Raw genomic sequence first — 20,140 nt, 5'->3', positions numbered from 1 at the left:
AGAATAGGCAGTCTTCCATGGGAAAAAAAAAAAATCAGAATAGTTGTTACCTCTGGGGTGATCAAGTAAGGATTGACTGGTATAGTTTGAGGTATTTGGGATCTGACCAAAGATTTAAAATATGACCATTGTACAGGGTTGCATGAGAGAGTAAATTCATCACAGTATGAGACTGTCCAGAGGCTTATGACAAGGGGCCACCATCCAGAAGGGAAGGAGTGCAGGGGAGAAAGGAATCAGAGCAGATATTTCTGGAGAGAACATGTCCATTCCTCAGTGGTATGGAATGGCTAGGTCAGAGAGCTCTAAAGGGCAGGATCAACTTGGGGGTTTCATAACCACAGACACTCTCTTATCAATGGCCAGCAGGTGCTGGGTGTAGTTCTATGGAGTGTGCAAAGCAGGCAGGCTGTTACTGGCTAAAAATCTGATTGGGCTATTTTTAAAATACTTCGATATATAAAAATATGAGTTTGGTACTAAAGAGGTTTTGAACTAACAGGTCTCAGCCTGCAGTAAAGAAATAAACAACTATAGAGGCTATATGTGGTTAATTTATATAATATCTGAGAAGGGGCAAGAGGGAATTATTTGGAGTGATGATCATTTTCTAAATCTTGTTAGAGGCTTAGATTACACAGATGAGTACTTTTGTCAAAAGTCAGTGGATATACACCTATGATTTGTGCATTTTGTTGTGTGTAAATTTTATATCAAAAGAAAAATTCAAAATAAATAATTGAACTCTAGTTAATGATATGTATGCTGAAGCATTCAGGGGGATATGTACTGCCTGTATGTAGTTTACACTGAAAAGCCAAAAATAAAATGAATTATTCAATGGATGGTTGGATAGGTATTCAATAAAGCAAGTATAGTAAAATACTAATGGTAGAATCTAGATTGAGATACATATACATGTGTTTATTATAAAACTATTTCAACTTTTCTGTTTCAAAATTTTCATATTGAAATATTAAAGACTACTGTGTGTAGAATAGACTCAGGACCAGTTAGGATGCTATACCATTGTATTAAAAAACATTACAGAGTTTTATAGTTCTTGGCCAACTATAAAATGATCATTTGACTAACTGATCTGTGGCATTTGATCTGTTACAGGGAAAGTCCTTCTGCTAGTGTTGACACGTGCACATTTCTGTCATCATTTGTGTGCTCCAGTAGGACTCTGCTGATTGATGGCCGGGCAGAACTCAAAAGAGGCCTCCAGAGGCAGGAGCGGCATCTTTTTCTATTCAATGATCTGTTTGTTGTGGCCAAAATCAAGTACGTATACTGTATACTCCTGATTATCATTATAAAATTGCACTTTTCCTAACAAAGATCCCTTTCTACTCAATGCTTACTGTAAGAAGGTTTTGCCTCTGTTACTATAGGTAATGTCTAAAGTGATTTTTTGCCCTCTTTTACAAAAAAAAAAAAATGGTTGTTCATTTTTTCAACAAGTGTTTATTTAGGTCCTGTTCTGTGCCATGTCCTGAATACATGTAGGAAATTCAATGAAGAATGTGATGGGTATGGTCCCTGCTCTTTTGGGAGCTTATGTTCTAATATGGGAACTTACAGTCTTATGCATGGGGTGAGGGGGAATGACAAATTGTGATTAGTACTATGAAGAAAATAGGGTGCTGGCTGAAGTAAAAGATGGCATATATGTTAGGTAGGTGTAGTCAGGGGAAAAATTCAGTGAAGGATGAAAAGCAATCAGCCATTCAGATATTGGGAGGATGAGCATTCCAGGGAGAGAGCACAGCAGGTGCAAAGGTAGTTGAGGAAAGCTTGGCCCTTGGAGGAGTTAAAAGAAGGCCTGTGTAACTGGAGCGTAACAAGCCAAGGAGAGTAAGATGAATTAAGATTAGATAAGTAGACAAGGGTTAGGTTATAAGGACTTTTGTAGGCTATATTAATTATCTATTGCTATTTAACAAATTACCCAAAAACATTACAGTTTAAAACTATAAATACCTCATGCAGTTTCTCTGAGTCAGGAGTCTGAGAGTGTTTCACTGGATGGTTCTAGCTTACGAGCCTTCATGAGGGCCCTCAAGCTTGTTGGCTTGGGTTAAAGTCATTTCAAAGCTCGCCTGGAGCTGGAGAATCTACATCCAGGCTCACTCAAGTGGATGCTGTTAGCCTTAGTTCCTCAGTAGCTTGTGGCCAGAGGCTTGAGTTCCTCTTCACGTGAATGAGTAAAAGGCTCCAACTAAATACCCATTTATTAAGAGATGGTATAGAATGCTTAGTGAATTGTTTATACATTTTTTTTAAATTAAAGGCAAGCATAATGATGAGAACTGTTTCGGAATGTGATTTGGATAGAAGGAATGCCTACAGATGTAGTTTTGGAGTGGATATGGTATTATAGGAATAAAGAGAAAGAAAAAGTTTCTCCAGCCACATCTTTGCACTAGGTCAACTTGAAGTTCTAAGTTGGGAAACTCTTAATAGCAGAACAAGTCATTATTTTCAAAAACAGTTATTCTCTTATTTAAAAATTATTAGATGAGTTCTCTATGCTAGGTATTATAATAGGAGAATCACAAAGATTTCGTTTAATTTTCCTGACAGTCCTCCAAGATAAGAGTTGTTTCAGATATTGAACACTGAGGCTCAGGAAGGTTTGTTATATACTAAGAAATGGCAGGGCTGGGGTTTGAATCTAGGCCTTACTTCCAACGGCTGGCTCTTTCTATTTTTTAGCACACGGTACTCATTAGTTGTATAGCTCAGCCTGGAGGTAGATAAATAGACAACAGAAATTTTTTATAATAACCAATTTTCTGAACTTTAAGATCTTAAAGACGATTTACTTGTAGCATGCATTCAGTTCTTAGGGAAGAATGTATTTTCCCTTCACCTTTTTCGGATATTTTCCCCCTTAGCAGTTACAATGATAATTAGAATAGAGGACCTCTGTTTTTTTATCTGAGGTTATTTATTGTTCTGTATACTGTTAGCATATAAGTTGTTTTTATGGAACCTATGTTTTGCTAAAAATATTTTATAGAAAGACAGTTTCTTTTCTACTAGAATATTGCTGTTTTTAGATATATTGGCAAAATGTGTACTCATCGTCTGCTTCTGTAGCTGACTTTTTATTTTGATTGTCCCTTTCTCACATAAGGTTATACCACTTTTTCCCATACACTGTTTTTGAGATAACTGTGTCCACTTTAATGTTTTTGTGAAGTGAAAAAAAGTCTATCAATTGATTTAGATGCTGTTATTTAAGAGGTTCAAATTATGAAAGATTATTTTAAGTACTTTTTATACCCATTGGGAATATTTAAAAGTGTGAGTGATCTAAGTTATTTTTTGGCATAAATCCAAAACCCCTGAGATGAAACATACATATTTGAGATTATTATAATAATAATAATTATTATTATTATTAAATCCTGCCACTTTGCAAAAATTTTGACCACCATTTTTTAGGAAATTGATTACATGATGATTCCACAGCAAACATTTAGTTATATTCACAGATCCTTCTTAATATGAAAGAACTTAATTTTTATGAAATAACAACCAAAAGCAAATAGTCCCTGTAACTCCAAACCTATGTATTTTAGTATTTTAGGTCACTTCTTACCCTTGGATGAAAGATTGAGTGTTACCCTGAATCAATTAATTTGTTTTTTGTTTTTTGTTTTTTTTTTTGAGACGGAGTCTCGCTCTGTCTCCCCCGGGCTGGAGTGCAGTGGCCGGATCTCAGCTCACTGCAAGCTCCGCCTCCCGGGTTTACGCCATTCTCCTGCCTCAGCCTCCGGAGTAGCTGGGACTACAGGCCCCAGCCACCTCGCCGGGCTAGCTTTTTGTATTTTTTAGTAGAGACGGGGTTTCACCGTGTTAGCCAGGATGGTCTCGATCTCCTGACCTCGTGATCCGCCCGTCTCAGCCTCCCAAAGTGCTGGGATTACAGGCTTGAGCCACCGCGCCCGGCCTAATTTGTTGACATAATCTGAAGTTAGCAATTAAGTCTCTTACTGAGCCATAGGAGACAAGGAGGGGACCTTAGGTTCTATACTACATCAGCTCATCTTCAGGCTTCTTTTAGATACTGCTTTCAGTCCTTAGGTTGGGCCTAGAGAAATAAACTTGAGTGGGATAAATAATCAATTGCTACATATTTGTTCAGTGAATTTTAGTAAGTACAACTATAAAGCGGGTGTTAAATGCTTCCTTCTATTGACTGAATTATTATATATGATCTGTTTTGTACTGGATGCTGACAGTATTTGCTGAAAATTGTTTTGAGTTTATGGTAATTCATTTCCATACTAAATTAGTAAAGTATTAAAGCCAGGTGGGTACTTGGGGACCATTTTTGATATTCATTTGGAAGATAAATAGGTTACTTGTCCAATAAAATCATGAGTTTTCTTTTTTTTAAAAAAAACAGGATCTGTTTTACAAACATTAAATTATTTAGAAAGAAGTTCACTATTCTCTCTGATAATAGCCATTGAGCACCCATATGGAATTTACAGAAAGGATAAATGACTGTATTTACCTCATATGCTCATAAGTCATCACTATTATCATATTTTATGAGAATAAGCAAATAGTAATGAGTTCTCTTTAGGTGAAGAAGATGAAATAAATTTATTAATAGAATAACCGTCAGATATTTGTGGAATATATAATGATCTCTACCCCAAAACATATTCGATAAGACATCCTTATCTTAGAATGGGGAGGAATCTCCCTGAAATCCTGTGTATTTCATCAGTTCACTGGAAATTTTTCCAGTATGAAGATAGAAGGATAGGAAAGCAAAGTATATCTGTCAGCTTAATAAATTTGTAGTAAGGGACTATGTTGTCGAAATAAAGAATTTGGCCAGGTGCAGTGGCTCACACCTGTAATCATAGCACTTTGGGAGGCCGAGGCAAACAGATGACCTAACGTCAGGAGTTCGAGACCAGCCTGACCAACATGGCAAAACACCATCTCTACTAAAAATACGAAATAAAAAGTAGCCAGCCGTGATGGCAGGCACCTGTAATCCCAGCTACTCGGGAGGCTGAGGCATGAGAATCACTTGAACCTGAGGGGTGGTGGTTGCAGTGAGCCGAGATCATGCCAATGCACTCCAGCCTGGGTGACAAGAGTGAAACTCTGTCTCAAGGAAAAAAAAAAAAAAAAAGAATTTATTTTTAGGGGGTTTTGTTCAGTGTGTTCATATTGGATTCACACTTTTTAATTCCTGTCTTCATAATACTATTGGAGATAGTCATTGTCATGCTATTGGAGCCAGTTCACATTAAATTAGTATTTTTAAATTTGTATAGTCTAATACTATTGGAAATGGAAAGTGAAAAATCTGAAGAACCATTCTATGACCCCAAGAATGTCCATTTTAATATAAAACTTTATTGGAATACTACTTTTAAATATTTTCAAACTAGTCTATCTAGCTTTATGTTCATAAGTGTTCATGAGATTTCTTCCTTGGCCTCCATAATAGCCACATCAGAAAGCCTTGTAGCTCTGGAGAGATTAAAAAAACAAAAAGCCAAAGATAGAAAAGCTGAAGAGAACTTCATGGAAAATATAATTTCACCCAGGTTTCAGGTGCTTTTTAGGAATAGCGATATCCAGGACTTTTTATAGATGTCTAGTGGTTAAGAGCATAAATAAGCTCAGGAATCAGCACTGTCCAAGTTTAAATTCTAGCTCTGCTACTTAAGCTGTATGACTTTTAGCAGGTTAACCTCTCTACGACTCCATTTCCTTACCTATAAAATTCCTGAGGATCAAGCTAAATAATGTGTGTAAAGTATTTACAACAATGGTATATGGTAAGTTCTCAATAAATATTAGCCGTTATTTTTATTATAGGAGAATGGAAGTCATTGTTCATACTTTTAGACAGTTGCTTGTTTTGGAAATCGAGGTGGATAATGTAGCACCTTATTGATCTAGGGAAAGGATCTTTGGGATGACTTTTTTCCCAGGTCAATGGATGTGGATGTTCCCACATGATATCTGCAGTATCTACTAAGATAGAGACTTGCATCAGAAAACACAAAATACGTGAAAACAAATATGGAAAGATACCTGTTTTTTCAAAAGATGTGTAGTTTTAGTTTTATATTACCCAAACAGTTGGCATCAACAAATAAGATTTGCTCTGTAATTGGGTCTGTTTTATTTTAAAAATCTAAAGATTCATAACAATAGGGGGGAAAATATTGAAATATAGGAAGAAGCCTTAATGCCACAAGACACTTTCTATTACACTTAAATTCTATGGGAAGCATAAATGAGGCTTTGAATCTAGATTTTCCTTCAGTTCCTGCAAAATCCTTTTTCATCTTACGAATTTCACTGAAAATTTTTAACTTTAAATAATGCATGAATCAGAGGAATTTTAGGGATACTTCCATATAAGTTACCTTTGATTTCATTTTAACTTTTAGTATTTACACAAATGATTCTGAATGCCAAGAGGTACCCATGTTTTCCTGAGCATTCTCTTTATCCTTCTCATTGCCTTCTATTTAAGTTTCAGGCCCCTGCTAGCGTTAAACCTGACAATTAGGTCAAGAGATATGGTGGTTTCCATATCAGGAGTCTATGGGGATTAGGTGGAAATTGTCTAAAAGCAATTTCATTTGAATTAAAATAGATCACCTTCAGGGTCCCCAGAGATGAATGTTAATTGTGTCAACCCTACTTTTTTTTTTCAAGTTTGGTTTAGGTTCTTTTTGGGGGACTGCAGATTTTTACTTTTAGCCAGAATATAAGGGGAAATGGTTGAACAAAATCTAAGAAAAGAAATTTAAAATAACCTATGCTTCTAAAGCCTAGAAAATCTTGTAACCACTTCATTGAAAATGTATTATAAATTATTCTAATTAACTACAGGAATTTTTTAGTGCATCTCTCTTAAAATGAAAATTTTATAAACATTTTAATAAATCCTGTGTATTTTCTGTTTTTAGCCAAATTGTTTTGGAAATTAGCAAGTTATAAATAATAAACGAATTAATATTTTGTAACAGCAGTACATTTGAAATTAGGTTTTTAATGCAGTGCTCGACATACAGAAAAATAAGGTGGCCAGTTTATGGCTATTTCTTGCCATAAATGCAGGCATGAGGACTAATTGTTTCACCAATGTTTCAAAGATCTTCTTGGGCCAAAGTAGCCAACCCTGTTTTAGTTTACTCTTCTAGGCACTGAAGATAAAAACGCTGAATAAGACACTTGGCCCATGATTAGTGAAAAATGGTCCTTCTATCACAAGTACAGAAGCTCCCATAATTTTTCTTCTAAAAGATAAAAGGATACTTGTGCAGAATGTGCAGGTTTGTTACATAGGGATATGTGTGCCATGGTGGTTTGCTGCACCTATTGACCCGCCTCTAAGTTCCCTCCCCTCAACCCCAGCCCTCAACAGGCCAGGGTATGTGTTATTCCCCTCTCTGTGTCCATGTGTTCTCAGTGTTCTTCAACTCTCACTTATGAGTGAGAACAGGTGGTTGATTTTCTGTACCTGTGTTTGCTGAGGATGATGGCTTCCAGAGAAGCTTCCATAAAATTTAAGAAACAAAATAACAAAAGATTCTGTTTGGTTTTTATCTTTCTAGATATAACAATAACTTTAAGATAAAAAATAAAATTAAATTAACTGATATGTGGACAGCAAGCTGTGTGGATGAAGTGGGAGAAGGCAACACCAATGCCATGAAATCCTTTGTTTTGGGCTGGCCCACAGTGAACTTTGTGGCCACTTTCAGGTAAGAATCACAGCTTGTCCTCTATTTACCTAGGTTAGCTACTATGATCATTTCTAGGACTGAGATTTAAAAAAAAAATTAATCAAATGTTGTTCATCTAATTTTTAAGAGGGAAGTATTTTATTCTGATTGTGTATTAAGTCAGTAACTCATCTGTTGACACATACACCCAACCAAAATACTTGTATGCCATATATTTCTCCCAATGGGCTTTTGATTAAAATATGTGAAAATGAGTGGTAAATATTGGGAACTCTTGGGATGATTTACCTTGGTTTGACTTGTTATTTTTGTGGGGAAAAAAAAAAAACAGGAACTTCCAGGAGTATGGAAAGGGAATAGAGTAGTCCCGTCTTTAGGAACCCCTCTTCAATATCCCTTTCCTTAATATGTAGGTATTTGTTTTACATATTGAGCTTTTAAGTCTTATCAGTCTTTTCAAACCACTGAAAAAGACCTTCATTGAAGCAAATTGTATAGTCCAATTAAGTTTCAATAAGTGGTTTATACTCCCGAATTTTTAAATAAATAGTGTTTTATTATACAAATAAAACTAATGTCATGAAATACTGGTTACCTAAATTGTATAGCAGGTTTTCAGTTGGTGTCTATAGAGATGTGACAACGAAAAGCAAAGGTATGATTTTAAGGAGTCAGAGCTTCCCAAGACGTATTCCTGTGCCAGGATGGGGTTGGAGAATGTATGAATGCAGAATATTTGTCCTCTTCTAATGAACGTGCTTAATTGGCACTGTCCAGTTCAGAGTGAACAATCACAGTCACACCTGTGATTTTGAATAACTGTGTCCCAACCTCTCCAGTATTTGTTTTACACTTAAAGTTAGTGTTCATCCCACGCACATGATGCTTTTTATTCTGCTTCTCTTCTTGCTACCATAAAACTCCTAGGACATCATCCTAAAGCCGGACAACTAAAAATTTCCACTATGTTAATCTTCTATTAAAAGATAGGCATGTCATTAAATTCTATTATGCACTATTTGGCCTACCACAAGATTTTAAGAACTGGTTTGGAAAAAAAAAAAGTGTTTGTTTCATTCTCAGCATATCTTTTCCATGACAGATTTCTCTAGATATTATCATTTCCTATTGCTTAATCTCCTTGGAGTTATTGGTGAAAGGATGTAATTTTAAGTAAGGGTATGACTACATGACATTTTTAATCAAGGAATTTTCGTGAAACTTCTTTTTTTTTAAGAAAATGTGGAAACAAGTTTTACCTATATTATTCAAACTATGGTTCTTTAACCAAATGATCAAGGTTAATATCACCAGTGATGTCATGTAGGTAAAATGTACTCCTTGATATATTGTGATGAGAAGAACAATTAACCTTGTGATCTTCCTCCCAAAAACCTTTAACTCCAGTCTAATCATGAAGAAATCATTGAACAAACACACAGTGAGATACATTATGCAGGATACCTGACCAGCACTCCTTAAAATACTCAAGGTCAAAAAAAACAAAATCAGAGAAAGACTGAGAAATGGTCATAGATCAGTTACTAAAGAGATATAATAATTATAATGTGGTATTCTAGATTAGCTTCTAGAACAGAAAAAGGACATTAATGGGAAAAAAAGGTGAAATCTGAATGAAGTCAAGAAGTTGATAGTAATGTACTAATATTGGTTTCTTAGTTTTGACAAATGGGCCATGATAATATAAAAGAATAATATTAGATTACTCCAAACTTAAACAGCATCAGAACTGTATAGGGAATCTCTGTATTATCTTTGTAACTTTTATGGAAATCTAAAATTTCTGAATTTATTTTTTTACAAAAGTGAAGCGTTGAGGAATTCTGCCTCTGATATGTCAGAGTGAGGTCTTTTGGAGAGGAATCTAAACTTGGAAGTAGGCACAAGTACTGGGTGAGTTTCCTGTTTTTAAGGCCTTACCCTGAGGGCAGGGTACAGGTACGTCATGGTGTAGGGCAACTAAAACTGGCAGAAACAGTCTTTCTGAGCTGAAGAACCAGAGGACAGAAGCCATGTCATCCACAGCTATTGTGGGATGAGGGGGAGAATCTCAAAAAGGAAAGTAGCAGAGAAGGCAAGCTCCAAATTCTATGTATAAACACTGCCCAAATCTCTGACTGATCACCAAACCCCACATGCATGAGACAGACTGAAAGCATCTTGAAGCTAAGACTGAAAGCGTTGAACTGAGCTGCAACCCATCACAGATGAAATAGAGTTTGTAGTTTCATCTAATCAAGTTAGTTTTCTGCTAAAACAAAAATATCAACACCGTTCCACAAATATAACAGAATACAGTCTCTGAAACATTTGGAATGTCCAGAATACGGTCTAAAATATCTTGACATATGAAGAACAAGGAAAAAGACAATCAACAGAGACCAATCTTGAAATGATTCGTATGTTGAATTGCCAGAAAAGAATTTTAAAACAGCTTTCATAAGTAAGCATGGCAGGTAAAAGGAAAATTCAATTTAAATTAATAAAAAGATAGTAAATATGAGCAGAGAAATAGAAAATACTGAAAAGGGCCAAATGTAAATTCTAGTACTGAAAACTACAATATTTTAAATAAAATATTTTCTGAGTGGCCTTCTTTGCAGAATGGAAACGAAAGAGGAATTGGTGAACTTGAAGGTTTATCAATACAAATTGTCTAATCTGAGGAACAGAAAAAAAAAAGATTTTTTAAAGGAAAAATGTGTCACGGACTTGTGGAAATGTATCAAAAAGTATAATATACATCTCACTGGAATTACAGAAAGAGGAGAAGAAATGGGGCTGAGGAAATAGTGCTTAAAAACTACCCAAATTTGGTAAAAGGCGTAAATACTCAGATTCAGCGAGCTCACTGAACTCTAGACAATGTGACTATTAAGAAAACTATACCTAGTCATGTTATAAACTACTATAAACTACCATAAATCAAAGATAAGAGAAGAATCTTGAAAGCAGTCAGATAAAAAAACAATGTATTACAAATAGGAAAATGACAATTTGAATTATTATGGCCCTTTCATTAGAAACTATGGAGGTTAGAAGACAGTGGAACTTTATTTATTTATTTATTTATTTATTTATTTATTTATTTATTTATTTATTTATTTATTTATTAATGAGATGGAGTTTTGCTCTTGTTGCCCAAGCCATAGTGCAATAGCATGATCTCGGCTCACTGCAACCTCTGCCTCCCGGGTTCAAGTGATTCTCCTGCCTCAGCCTCCTGAGTAGTTGGGATTACAGGTGCGCACCACCACGCCAAGCTAATTTTTTTGTATTTTTAGTAGAAATGGGATTTCCCCATGTTGGCCAGACTGGTCTCAAACTCCTGACCTCAGGTGATACACCTGCCTCGGCCTCCCAAAGTGCTGGGATTACAGGAGTGAGCCACCGTGCCCAGCTGACAATGGAATATATTTTTTAAAGTGTTGAAACAAAAACCTTTTAACCTAGAATACGATATTCAGCAAAAATATTATTTAAAAATGAAGGTAGAGTGAATATTTTTTAAAAAACTATAATAATTTATTACTAGCAGAACTGTCTTTAAAAAAATGTTAACACAAATTGTCACACTGAAGTGAAATACAAGAGGGAAGCTCAGATCTTTAGGAAGGAGTGGCAATCATTGGAAATGTTAGGGAAATCTGGGTCATGATCCATTTAAAATTCCATCGGGTAGCAGGTTAAAGAAGCAGTCTCTCCAGTTACTATAATAACTGTTTTTTGTAAATGTAGCCAGCCACAGTGGCTGGTGCCTGTAATCCCAGCTGCTTGAAAGGCTGAGGTGAGAGGATCACTTGAGGGAAGGAGTTTTGAGACCAGACTGGTCAATATAACAAGATTCCATCCCTACAAAAAAAAAAGTCAAAATATTACGCAGGCATGGTGGCATACACCTGCAGTCCCAGCTACTTGGGAGGCTGAGGTGGAGGATTGCTTGAGGCCATAGACCTGGGCAATATAGACCCCATCTCTAAAAAAATGTTTAAATTAGCTGAGCATGGTGGTACCCATCTGTAGTCTTAGCTACTTGGGAGGATGTGGCAGGAGCATTGTTTGAGGCCGGGAATTCAAGCCTGCAGTGAGCTGTGACTGCACTACTACACTCCAACCTGGGCAATATCTCTAGCCGGAGCAAGACTTGGTCTCAAAAAAAATAAAAATAAAAAGTAAAAACTAATAGCATTGAAATCTAAGACTGACAATTGCCAGAATCTTTGAAAAACTCTCCATTGAGTCAAATTGAGGAAAGAGCAGACAATCAATGTGCACTTTTCATGCTTTACTTGAAAAGAGGGTAGTCACATCCCAAAAAAGCCCAAAAGGAATTTCATCTCTATCACTACATATACTTTGATTCACCAACTTAGGTGAATATCTACCAGAAAAATAGGTGCTGCACCTTGATTTTACAAATAATGGTACGATAGAATGGGAAAATTATTCAAAAAACACACACAGTACTTGAATCTGACAGTAGTCTGTCTACAAGAATCAGAAAATAATATGTTAGCTTAAGTACCTACTGTGAATCTTAGACTACAAACTCAGGTATGCATGTTTATTTATAGATCCAATTAAAACTCATCTTAAACCCCCATTTTGCCAGGCTGGTAGGAAATCAGATTTTCTTCTTTACTGGAACTGCTGTTTTTGTAAGGTAGAACTATAATACAGGAGATTTCTAAGATGCCTCCAAAACAGACAAAGGGCTTCTGACTTTAGTCTATTGTGGTCACTGTTGACATTTTTTTCTGTGCTCAGAGTTGTCCCTGTATATCCAGAGATGTTCTGCTTCTTTGCCATAAGGGGCGGGCAGAGGGTGGGTGGAAGGTATCTTTGCCGATATAAAAACTTGGGTGCCTAGGACCAAGCCTCCCTAATGACTCCTTAAAACCATTTCCTCTGGGTTCTTTCTGTTTCCTTCGGGCACCTTAACTGAGTGACATATGGTTCCCGGCTCACTCTCAGTGATGACAGGCCTCTATCTCCTGCATAATTTGAGAGAATCTTCTAATCTGCCATGCTCTTTTTATTTTCCAAGATACACTGCTTTTTGCTGTCTTGGATCTTACTATCTTTTTAAGGGGTTTAAGTATTTATAAAACCCAGAGATAGCCATTGACTTTGAAGTACTTCTATTTTTAGTCCCTTAAAAATGCCTGAGATTAAGAATTACTAAAAAAAAAAGGGAGTCCTGGATTCAGGTATAGAGCAGGGGGGAAAGGGAAATATATAAGAAGATTACAGAAATTCATCTCCATATGTTAACCTGACACATTTCATAATTTATATTTTGAAGTAATACATGCTATATATTCAAACAAGGGAACACAACAATGAAAATTGCTCAGTGGTTCATGCTTGTAATCCCAGCACTTTAGGAGGCCGAGGCAGGCGGGTCACCTGAGGTTGGGAGTTCGAGACCAGCCTGGCCAACATGGAGAAACGCTGTCTCTACTAAAAACTACAAAATTAGCCAGGCGTGGTGGGTGGTACATGCCTGTAATCCCAGCTACTCGGGAGGCTGGGGCAGGAGAATGGCTTAAACCCAGGAGGCGGAGGTTGTGGTGAGCCAAGATTGCACCATTGCACTCCATCCTGGGAAAAAAGAGTGAAACTCCATCTCAAAAAAAAAAAAGAAAAAGAAAAAAAAGTAATTATCTAAAACTACGTGTAGTAATATAATTAAATATTATAAATATAATCTTCAAAGAAGCCAGACACAAAATAGTATATACTTTATGGTTACATTTATATAAAGTACCAAAACATGCAAAACTATTCTATGCTATTGGAAGTCAGGATAGTGGAAACTACTGCCTTTAAAAGAACATAAGGGACCTTCCAAGGTGATTTTCTATTTCATGACCTGGGGTGCTGGTTTATGTGAGTGTGTTCAGGTTGTTAAAATTATTCAACCTGTACATGTAAGCTTTGTGCAGTTTTCTCTATGTATCTTTAATTTCAGTTAAAAATTAAAAAAATACTAAGTGTCTTAAAGGGGCAGTTTTCTTTAACTGCTTTGAAAAACGTTAGCAGGTCTGAAGCAAACCTCTTATCTATTTCTCAACAGATTTTTGCTAAATAAATCCAAGACTTGACATAAGTGAACCTAGAAAATCTATTTTAGAAAAGAGAGTACATCAAAAGATAGTAAGGAATTGTGAAAGATGGAAAATGTATGCTCAATGGTTAAAAAAAAAAAAAGTGATACACTTTCTGATGGCCAATCCTGGCAGATTGCTTATGGAGAAAACTGCTAAACAACAAAGTTAGTGAATAAATGTATTTTTGGAAATAATAAAATAACTAGGATTTCCAACATCTCTAAAAAGATTAGAAAATTAGCCAGGCCTTGTGGCATGCATCTATAGCCCCAGATACTTAGAAAGCTGAGCCAGCACGATCTCTTGAGCCCCAGGAGTTCAAGGCTGCAGTGAGCCATGATCATGCCTCTATACTGCAGCCTGGGCAACAGAGCAAAACCCCTGTCTTTAAAAAAAATGAGAGAGAAATATGATTTTAAAAGCTCGTTAGTGACAAGACTACATAGGAATAAACTTTAAATTATTTTTAATCTTAAGAATTAAACATAATAGTGAAATCAGCATAAAAATGAATGCTAATTTAGTTGCAAATGGATTGATCTTAATCAGAAGGTTTTAGTTATTAAGAATAAGTTTTCAATTAACTAATTTACTAAATGATAATCTTGCTGTATGTGCTTTTTAAAAATGTTTCTTTTCTTAATAGCAAACTGGTTTCTGGGCAAAGAGATTTCCATCCACATGCCAAATTTCTCTTAATCTGTGTATTCTCAATATTAACCATACTTTCTATTTGTATAGCTGTTTGAGCTACAAAAATACTAACCCAGTTTTATAGATGTAGAAACTGAGGCTTAGAAGTTAAATGACTTGCCCATGATTGTCTAGCTTGCATATAATTTTGAAACCAAGTGTTAGATTCCAAATCAAGTACTCTTTCTGCTATAGGAACTCTCTCTCACTGGTATAATACCACTTGTAAAAAAGCAGTAAAGTAGAAAAGAGGGTTTGTCTTAGATCCATCCAAAAGGATTTAATAAAACTACATTTGACTATAGTTTTTCCAAAGGAATATTTTCACTGCAGAGTTCTCCAGAACACATTTATGCCAAGGTTGCAGCTTATGTATGCAACTGCATTAGTAACAACAGGCTGTTGACATTTCCATCTGGACTGACAACCCTAAATCTGTTAGCATAGGTATTTTATGTGGTTTAATTTTTCTCTCCCATTTTCTTTGATTGCAGTTCTCCAGAACAAAAGGACAAATGGCTCTCTCTCCTTCAGAGGTATTTTTTCAGTATTCATATTTTTAATCTTTAACCTTTAATAAACAAATTAAGACATTTTCTGCAGAGATGTGCCCCAAATTATTCCCCTTCTCCTTAGTCGAAATTGTTCATTTGTCCTCTAAATAAGCTGCTGTTAATATTGTACACTAGCTACTTACTTGCTATAAATAATGTTCTCTCATTACATGTATTTCTTAACTTTCTAGGAAGGAGAACATTGAGGTCTAGTTACATCATTTTAGACAGAAGTTAGTCAATAATCTCCTCTCTTTTTCCATTGTCTCCAGCCTACCAATTGGAGCTAACAGTTTCCTCAAAGTATGTATTAAGTTTCCGTAAATGCAGGGTTTTCTGCTAAGCACCTCAAAAATAATGGTAGTTGTTATCCCTACCATTGAGCATGCAGACTAGAATGATTGATTTAGGCCCATCTATTAGACTTACAGTCCTTCCCTCCCTCCTGTCCTCTCTCCCTCTCCACACAATAGGATAACCAAGATTTACACCCTACTGGAGAGTTAAATGAGAAGTACAAGGCCATTGCTTTGGTTTGACCTTATAAAATATTTATTATATATGTTCCTATACTTATCAGTAAGGTGCTGGACCTGTCCAAAGAAGACAGGGAAACTTTGAGGGTAAAACATTACCCAGAGGTGCCCTAACCTGGTTGTGCTTCTCAAACCTCACTTGACATGGATGTTCTATTTTTTTGTGCCCATGCCTAATGTCCTGAATTTTTTTATTCTCTTCCAACCCATAATGTAATCTGACTTTGCTGAGTCTTCTCATCTATCTTTTTAAAAAATAGCATATAAGTATATTGGAAATAATAGCAAAATAGGTTGATTTTTAAAATAAGCCATTAGCGAATTCCATCTGACTCAGTGTTGTTTTGGGTTGTTGTTGCATTTGATTAGATACATCAATCTAGAGAAAGAAAAGGACTACCCGAAGAGCATTCCCCTCAAAATCTTCGCCAAGGACATTGGGAATTGTGCCTATGTAAGTGTTTCTAAGCCAGAAAATTAAATTCCAAGTCCCTGCATAAGACAGAACACTATGGATAAGAAGAGAGACAGGCAGGCAGGCAGACTGTGTATGTGCTATGAAAGGTAGGCATTTAGAAATACCACGGGGAAAATCCTTTTTCCTGGTTATATGTATGTCTTCATATATATGAAAAATAAACCCTAGAGAAAATGAAACAAGAGAAATTCATATGAACTACAGTATTTAACATTTATGCTTGGAAAGAACATTGCTTGTGAGATGTCTCTTTCCTCCCTCTGGTATGAATATTTCTCTGAATCTTTTCAATAGCAGCTGCAGAGGCTGTAGTAAAGCTGTTTCCACAGGAGTATTTCCTATTATTATTAAGCAATTTTTTCCCAACTTGTCACTTCTTAAGCAGAAAGTGGTTTTGAAAAGTTCTTCATTCTTTTAAGTTTTTAGGGATTGAATTCCATAGGTTAATAGGAGGATGATCTAGGAGAGGTGACATTTTTAAAGGATCAGCATTTTACTACTTCACAGTGTTTATCATATCGATCACATAAATGCTAAGTCTTTAACCCCAGCTATTATGTATAATTTGATGACTGAAATCATAGTACAAGAGATAAATGTTATCCATTATGAAAAATATGAAAACTTGTGAATATTTTATGATACTGTCAATTGTCATACTTCACAGCAGCTCTAGATCACACAGAATAGCTTTATTTGTGTGTGGAAAAATATGTAGTGCAAAATAGTTATGTTTTGGCCAAAAGCAAAAGTTATGCAAATGTTCTGACCAACTCCTGAATGCCAGATGTCACTGCTTGAGGGAAATACTCAAATTTTTATAGTATGAGACTACAGAGATCTGTAGCAGAGTAAAACAAAACAAAACAAAACAAAAACCCTGTTTTTTTCTGTCTGCTTTGATTTAGTTGTGGCAGTTGGTTACATTCAGGATTTCCTGTAAAATCCCTTAATTTTTTTTAACACTTTCTTTTCAGTATATGGAAAGTGTGTACTTGAGAAAGGACTGATGTCCCACTGTCATTTTGGAAGAGAAGATAAGAGATATGGTCAGGTTGGGTGCTCTGTTTTTATCACTAGTACCCTGGTTAAGTCAAGGATGATGTGACATACTCTGTCCTTTGCTCTCTAAAGTAACTTTCACAACCAGACTCTCGTTCAGGGAGCCCTGCCTCCAGAGCAATTCCCCCAAATAGGAGTGCATGTGTGGGAAGCATTCTTTATCTTTGCCCTCTAGTTATACATACCTTGTCAGTAAATTATGCCAATATGGAACAAAATTGCCACATTTTCAGTTTTGTCTGTTATTTGTTTACTAGCCAAAGAGTTCTTTCTGCTGGAATTCACTTGTTTTGTATACTGGAAAGACATGTAGGAAAAAGATATACTTTCTATAATTATGTTTTGAACATATGTGCCTAGTATTAAGAAAAACTATTATCTTAGAAACCAGGTTATTGGGAGAACAGATTCTTCATGTTACAAGACTTCATGGGAGAGTTTCTTTAAATTAAATGGAAAAAATTTTAGACTTTTTAAAAATCAGAAGCCTTTTTAAAAATTATCTCTCAAGTTAAAGCTCAGTATGTCATATACCTATAACGCTCTGGTAGAAGACAGACACTGGGTTGAGTGCTCCAAAGACTCCCTGTTTCACTCTGAGACAATTTTGCACAATCCTTGGGGCTACCAGGAACAGTTTGAAATTGTGCATTTAAAATGCTTTTTTAAATTAAAATTCAATTAAACAATTTTTAGAGGCAATTTGTCATATCAAATAATTCACTCATAGAGAAGAAATTCTATTAATGGAAAGATAAATAATGAATTATCAGATTTCAGTTACCTTTATTTTTGTATCATTTTTGTATTTATGCTACTTTTTTATGCCATTTAAGCCTTCTTTATCAGGGACACAGCCCTAATTGCTGATTTAATCTTATAATTCTCGTGTAAAACCTATGTATGTATCAAGTTTTTTTACAACATAGCATTGTTTTATATTTAAATAATGCATTTTGGAATTCAGCAATCTCTATAGATACCTTAGAATCTTCTTAACTCTTTTACTGTTTGCTGCAAATTGTCTATTTTTAAGTAAAAGTATTCAGTATAGTTTAGCACAGAGCTATTAGATATTCTGTTCATTGGCAGAGTTGATAATAGAATTGAGCTTTCTAAAATTTTCAATTCTTTCTTCTAGAGTCATTTTTTTATGTCCTCCAAAGATTTCAGCAATTAAAATCTTAGTGGCCACAGTGTGTGACACATGGACAGTTCCCAGTAGTGACTTTTAAAAATTCAAAGCTTTAAACGTCTTTTGTAACCAGTTATTATCCTAATTCTACCTAACCTGACTTTATACCATGCAAAGAAATAAAACCCTGTATTGTGAAAACACTACTAAGGAAGAAATAGAGATTCAGCTCTTGCCTTTTTTTAATTACCCATTGCCTTATGGAAATACAATTATGGAAATAAGACAGAGGAGCAACCTCACTGATTTATTTTTTTAATTGGGAGCTGGGTCCATGTACTCTCTCTGAAATATATGTAGTCTTTCTTATTTGCTTAAGTTTTTATATTCTGTAAGCCATGCATCCTTTAAGAGAAATGTTTTATTGGAGGGCATAATTTATAAGGAAATGAAAGCAAATTATAATCAAAGTTTTGTGTTCTCCCTAAATCTTATGCTTTACTCTGTCCACATTTGAAATCAAGATTTGCCTTTCAATAATCATTTGACAGTGACTATTTGTTAACCTGTTTTAAAATTCATTATTTTATAGCTATATTTCTTATTTTTTTCTACAGTCTAAAACTATAACAGTAATGAATTCAGATACAGCGAATGAAGTTATCAACATGTCATTACCAATGCTAGGGATAACTGTAAGTTATTCTGCTAGACATTCTTAATTAAAAATAAACTTTGATGATTTAAATTTATGTAAGTATTTTCCTTCCATCATAAGACAGTTGATTATTAGAGATACCAAAGTCATACTGTACTCCCCAAAATATAGAAAATAAGAACAGTAAAGCTTTAATATGATTAATATATGGGTGGTGCTGTTCTCCTATTTTAAAATCTGTGTGATCTGAAAATTATAAGATTGGACTATAATTTTAAAGTGACAACATGTATTTTATTATGTATGCTGTATATATATGCAAAAATTTTTTTGGTATAAAGTTCTTAATAAAGTTTCATACTCCTTCTCGCCTTCCTACTGGTCACAATTTGACTTTTCCCTTATATAATCATCCTGTTATTATCCCAACACTCAGTCAGTCTTAGGATGATGAATTCTCAAGAGTTTGTTCTGTGGTAGAATTGTTACATAAAACCATATTGGCTGGCTACAGGACCTAAGGATGATATGGTTAATACCTCTGATAAATTGGTTAGTAAAAAGACAAGCTTTGAATTAGATGATGGATTTGGAGAGCTTTAGTGTGCACACCACATTCTTCCCTGTTTTACTTTTAGCTTTGTAGCTTTCTCTTTTCTGCGACAGAGGTGAATTTTTGAGAATTTTAGGAGTGGAGAAGATTAGAACATTTGAGGATGAGGTAGAGGAAAGAGAACTGGAAGACTGTCCTCATCACCTTAACTACCAGTTGTATAAACACCACACAATGAGTACTTTCATTAAAGGGAATGACTTTCAAAAGGATGATAACTAAAGGAAGCACTTAAAAACACTATTCCTTCAGTGAGATTCTCTGTAAATATGAAAGTACATTGTATATAAGCAAATCTAAATACAGTTAATAATACTGTGGAATACTATGGCATGTCTTAAATATGTGTCATGTTACATCATTCAAGGAGCACTGTTTCCAGAGCAATTCATGACCCATATTTAAGACATACCATAGTATGATTACTTGTGTTTAGATTTTTTTTTTTATTATACTTTAAGTTCTAGGGTACATGTGCATAACGTGCAGGTTTGTTACATACGTATACTTGTGCCATGTTGGTGTG

The 20,140-nt window shown here is 35.2% G+C and overlaps 1 protein-coding gene across 6 annotated transcripts in view; it reads left to right on the top strand.

The window, feature by feature from the left end:
* Positions 1 to 20,140, top strand: part of ARHGAP20 (Rho GTPase activating protein 20) — a 133,998-nt gene that overhangs the window by 72,401 nt on the left and 41,457 nt on the right. For all 6 annotated transcript variants that reach the window (XM_011926695.1, XM_011926692.1, XM_011926694.1 and 3 more), the window contains 5 exons: positions 1,123 to 1,287; positions 7,620 to 7,769; positions 15,073 to 15,114; positions 16,038 to 16,122; positions 18,961 to 19,038. In XM_011926695.1, coding sequence (XP_011782085.1) covers positions 1,123 to 1,287; positions 7,620 to 7,769; positions 15,073 to 15,114; positions 16,038 to 16,122; positions 18,961 to 19,038 — 520 coding nt within the window. The remainder of the gene's footprint in view (positions 1 to 1,122; positions 1,288 to 7,619; positions 7,770 to 15,072; positions 15,115 to 16,037; positions 16,123 to 18,960; positions 19,039 to 20,140) is intronic.

The sequence above is a fragment of the Colobus angolensis genome, unplaced genomic scaffold, assembly GCF_000951035.1.
Source record: "Colobus angolensis palliatus isolate OR3802 unplaced genomic scaffold, Cang.pa_1.0 Scaffold7, whole genome shotgun sequence".
Lineage (NCBI taxonomy): Eukaryota > Metazoa > Chordata > Mammalia > Primates > Cercopithecidae > Colobus > Colobus angolensis.
Note: the sequence above shows the minus strand (reverse complement) of the source record. Positions and strands in the feature narration are given on the sequence as shown.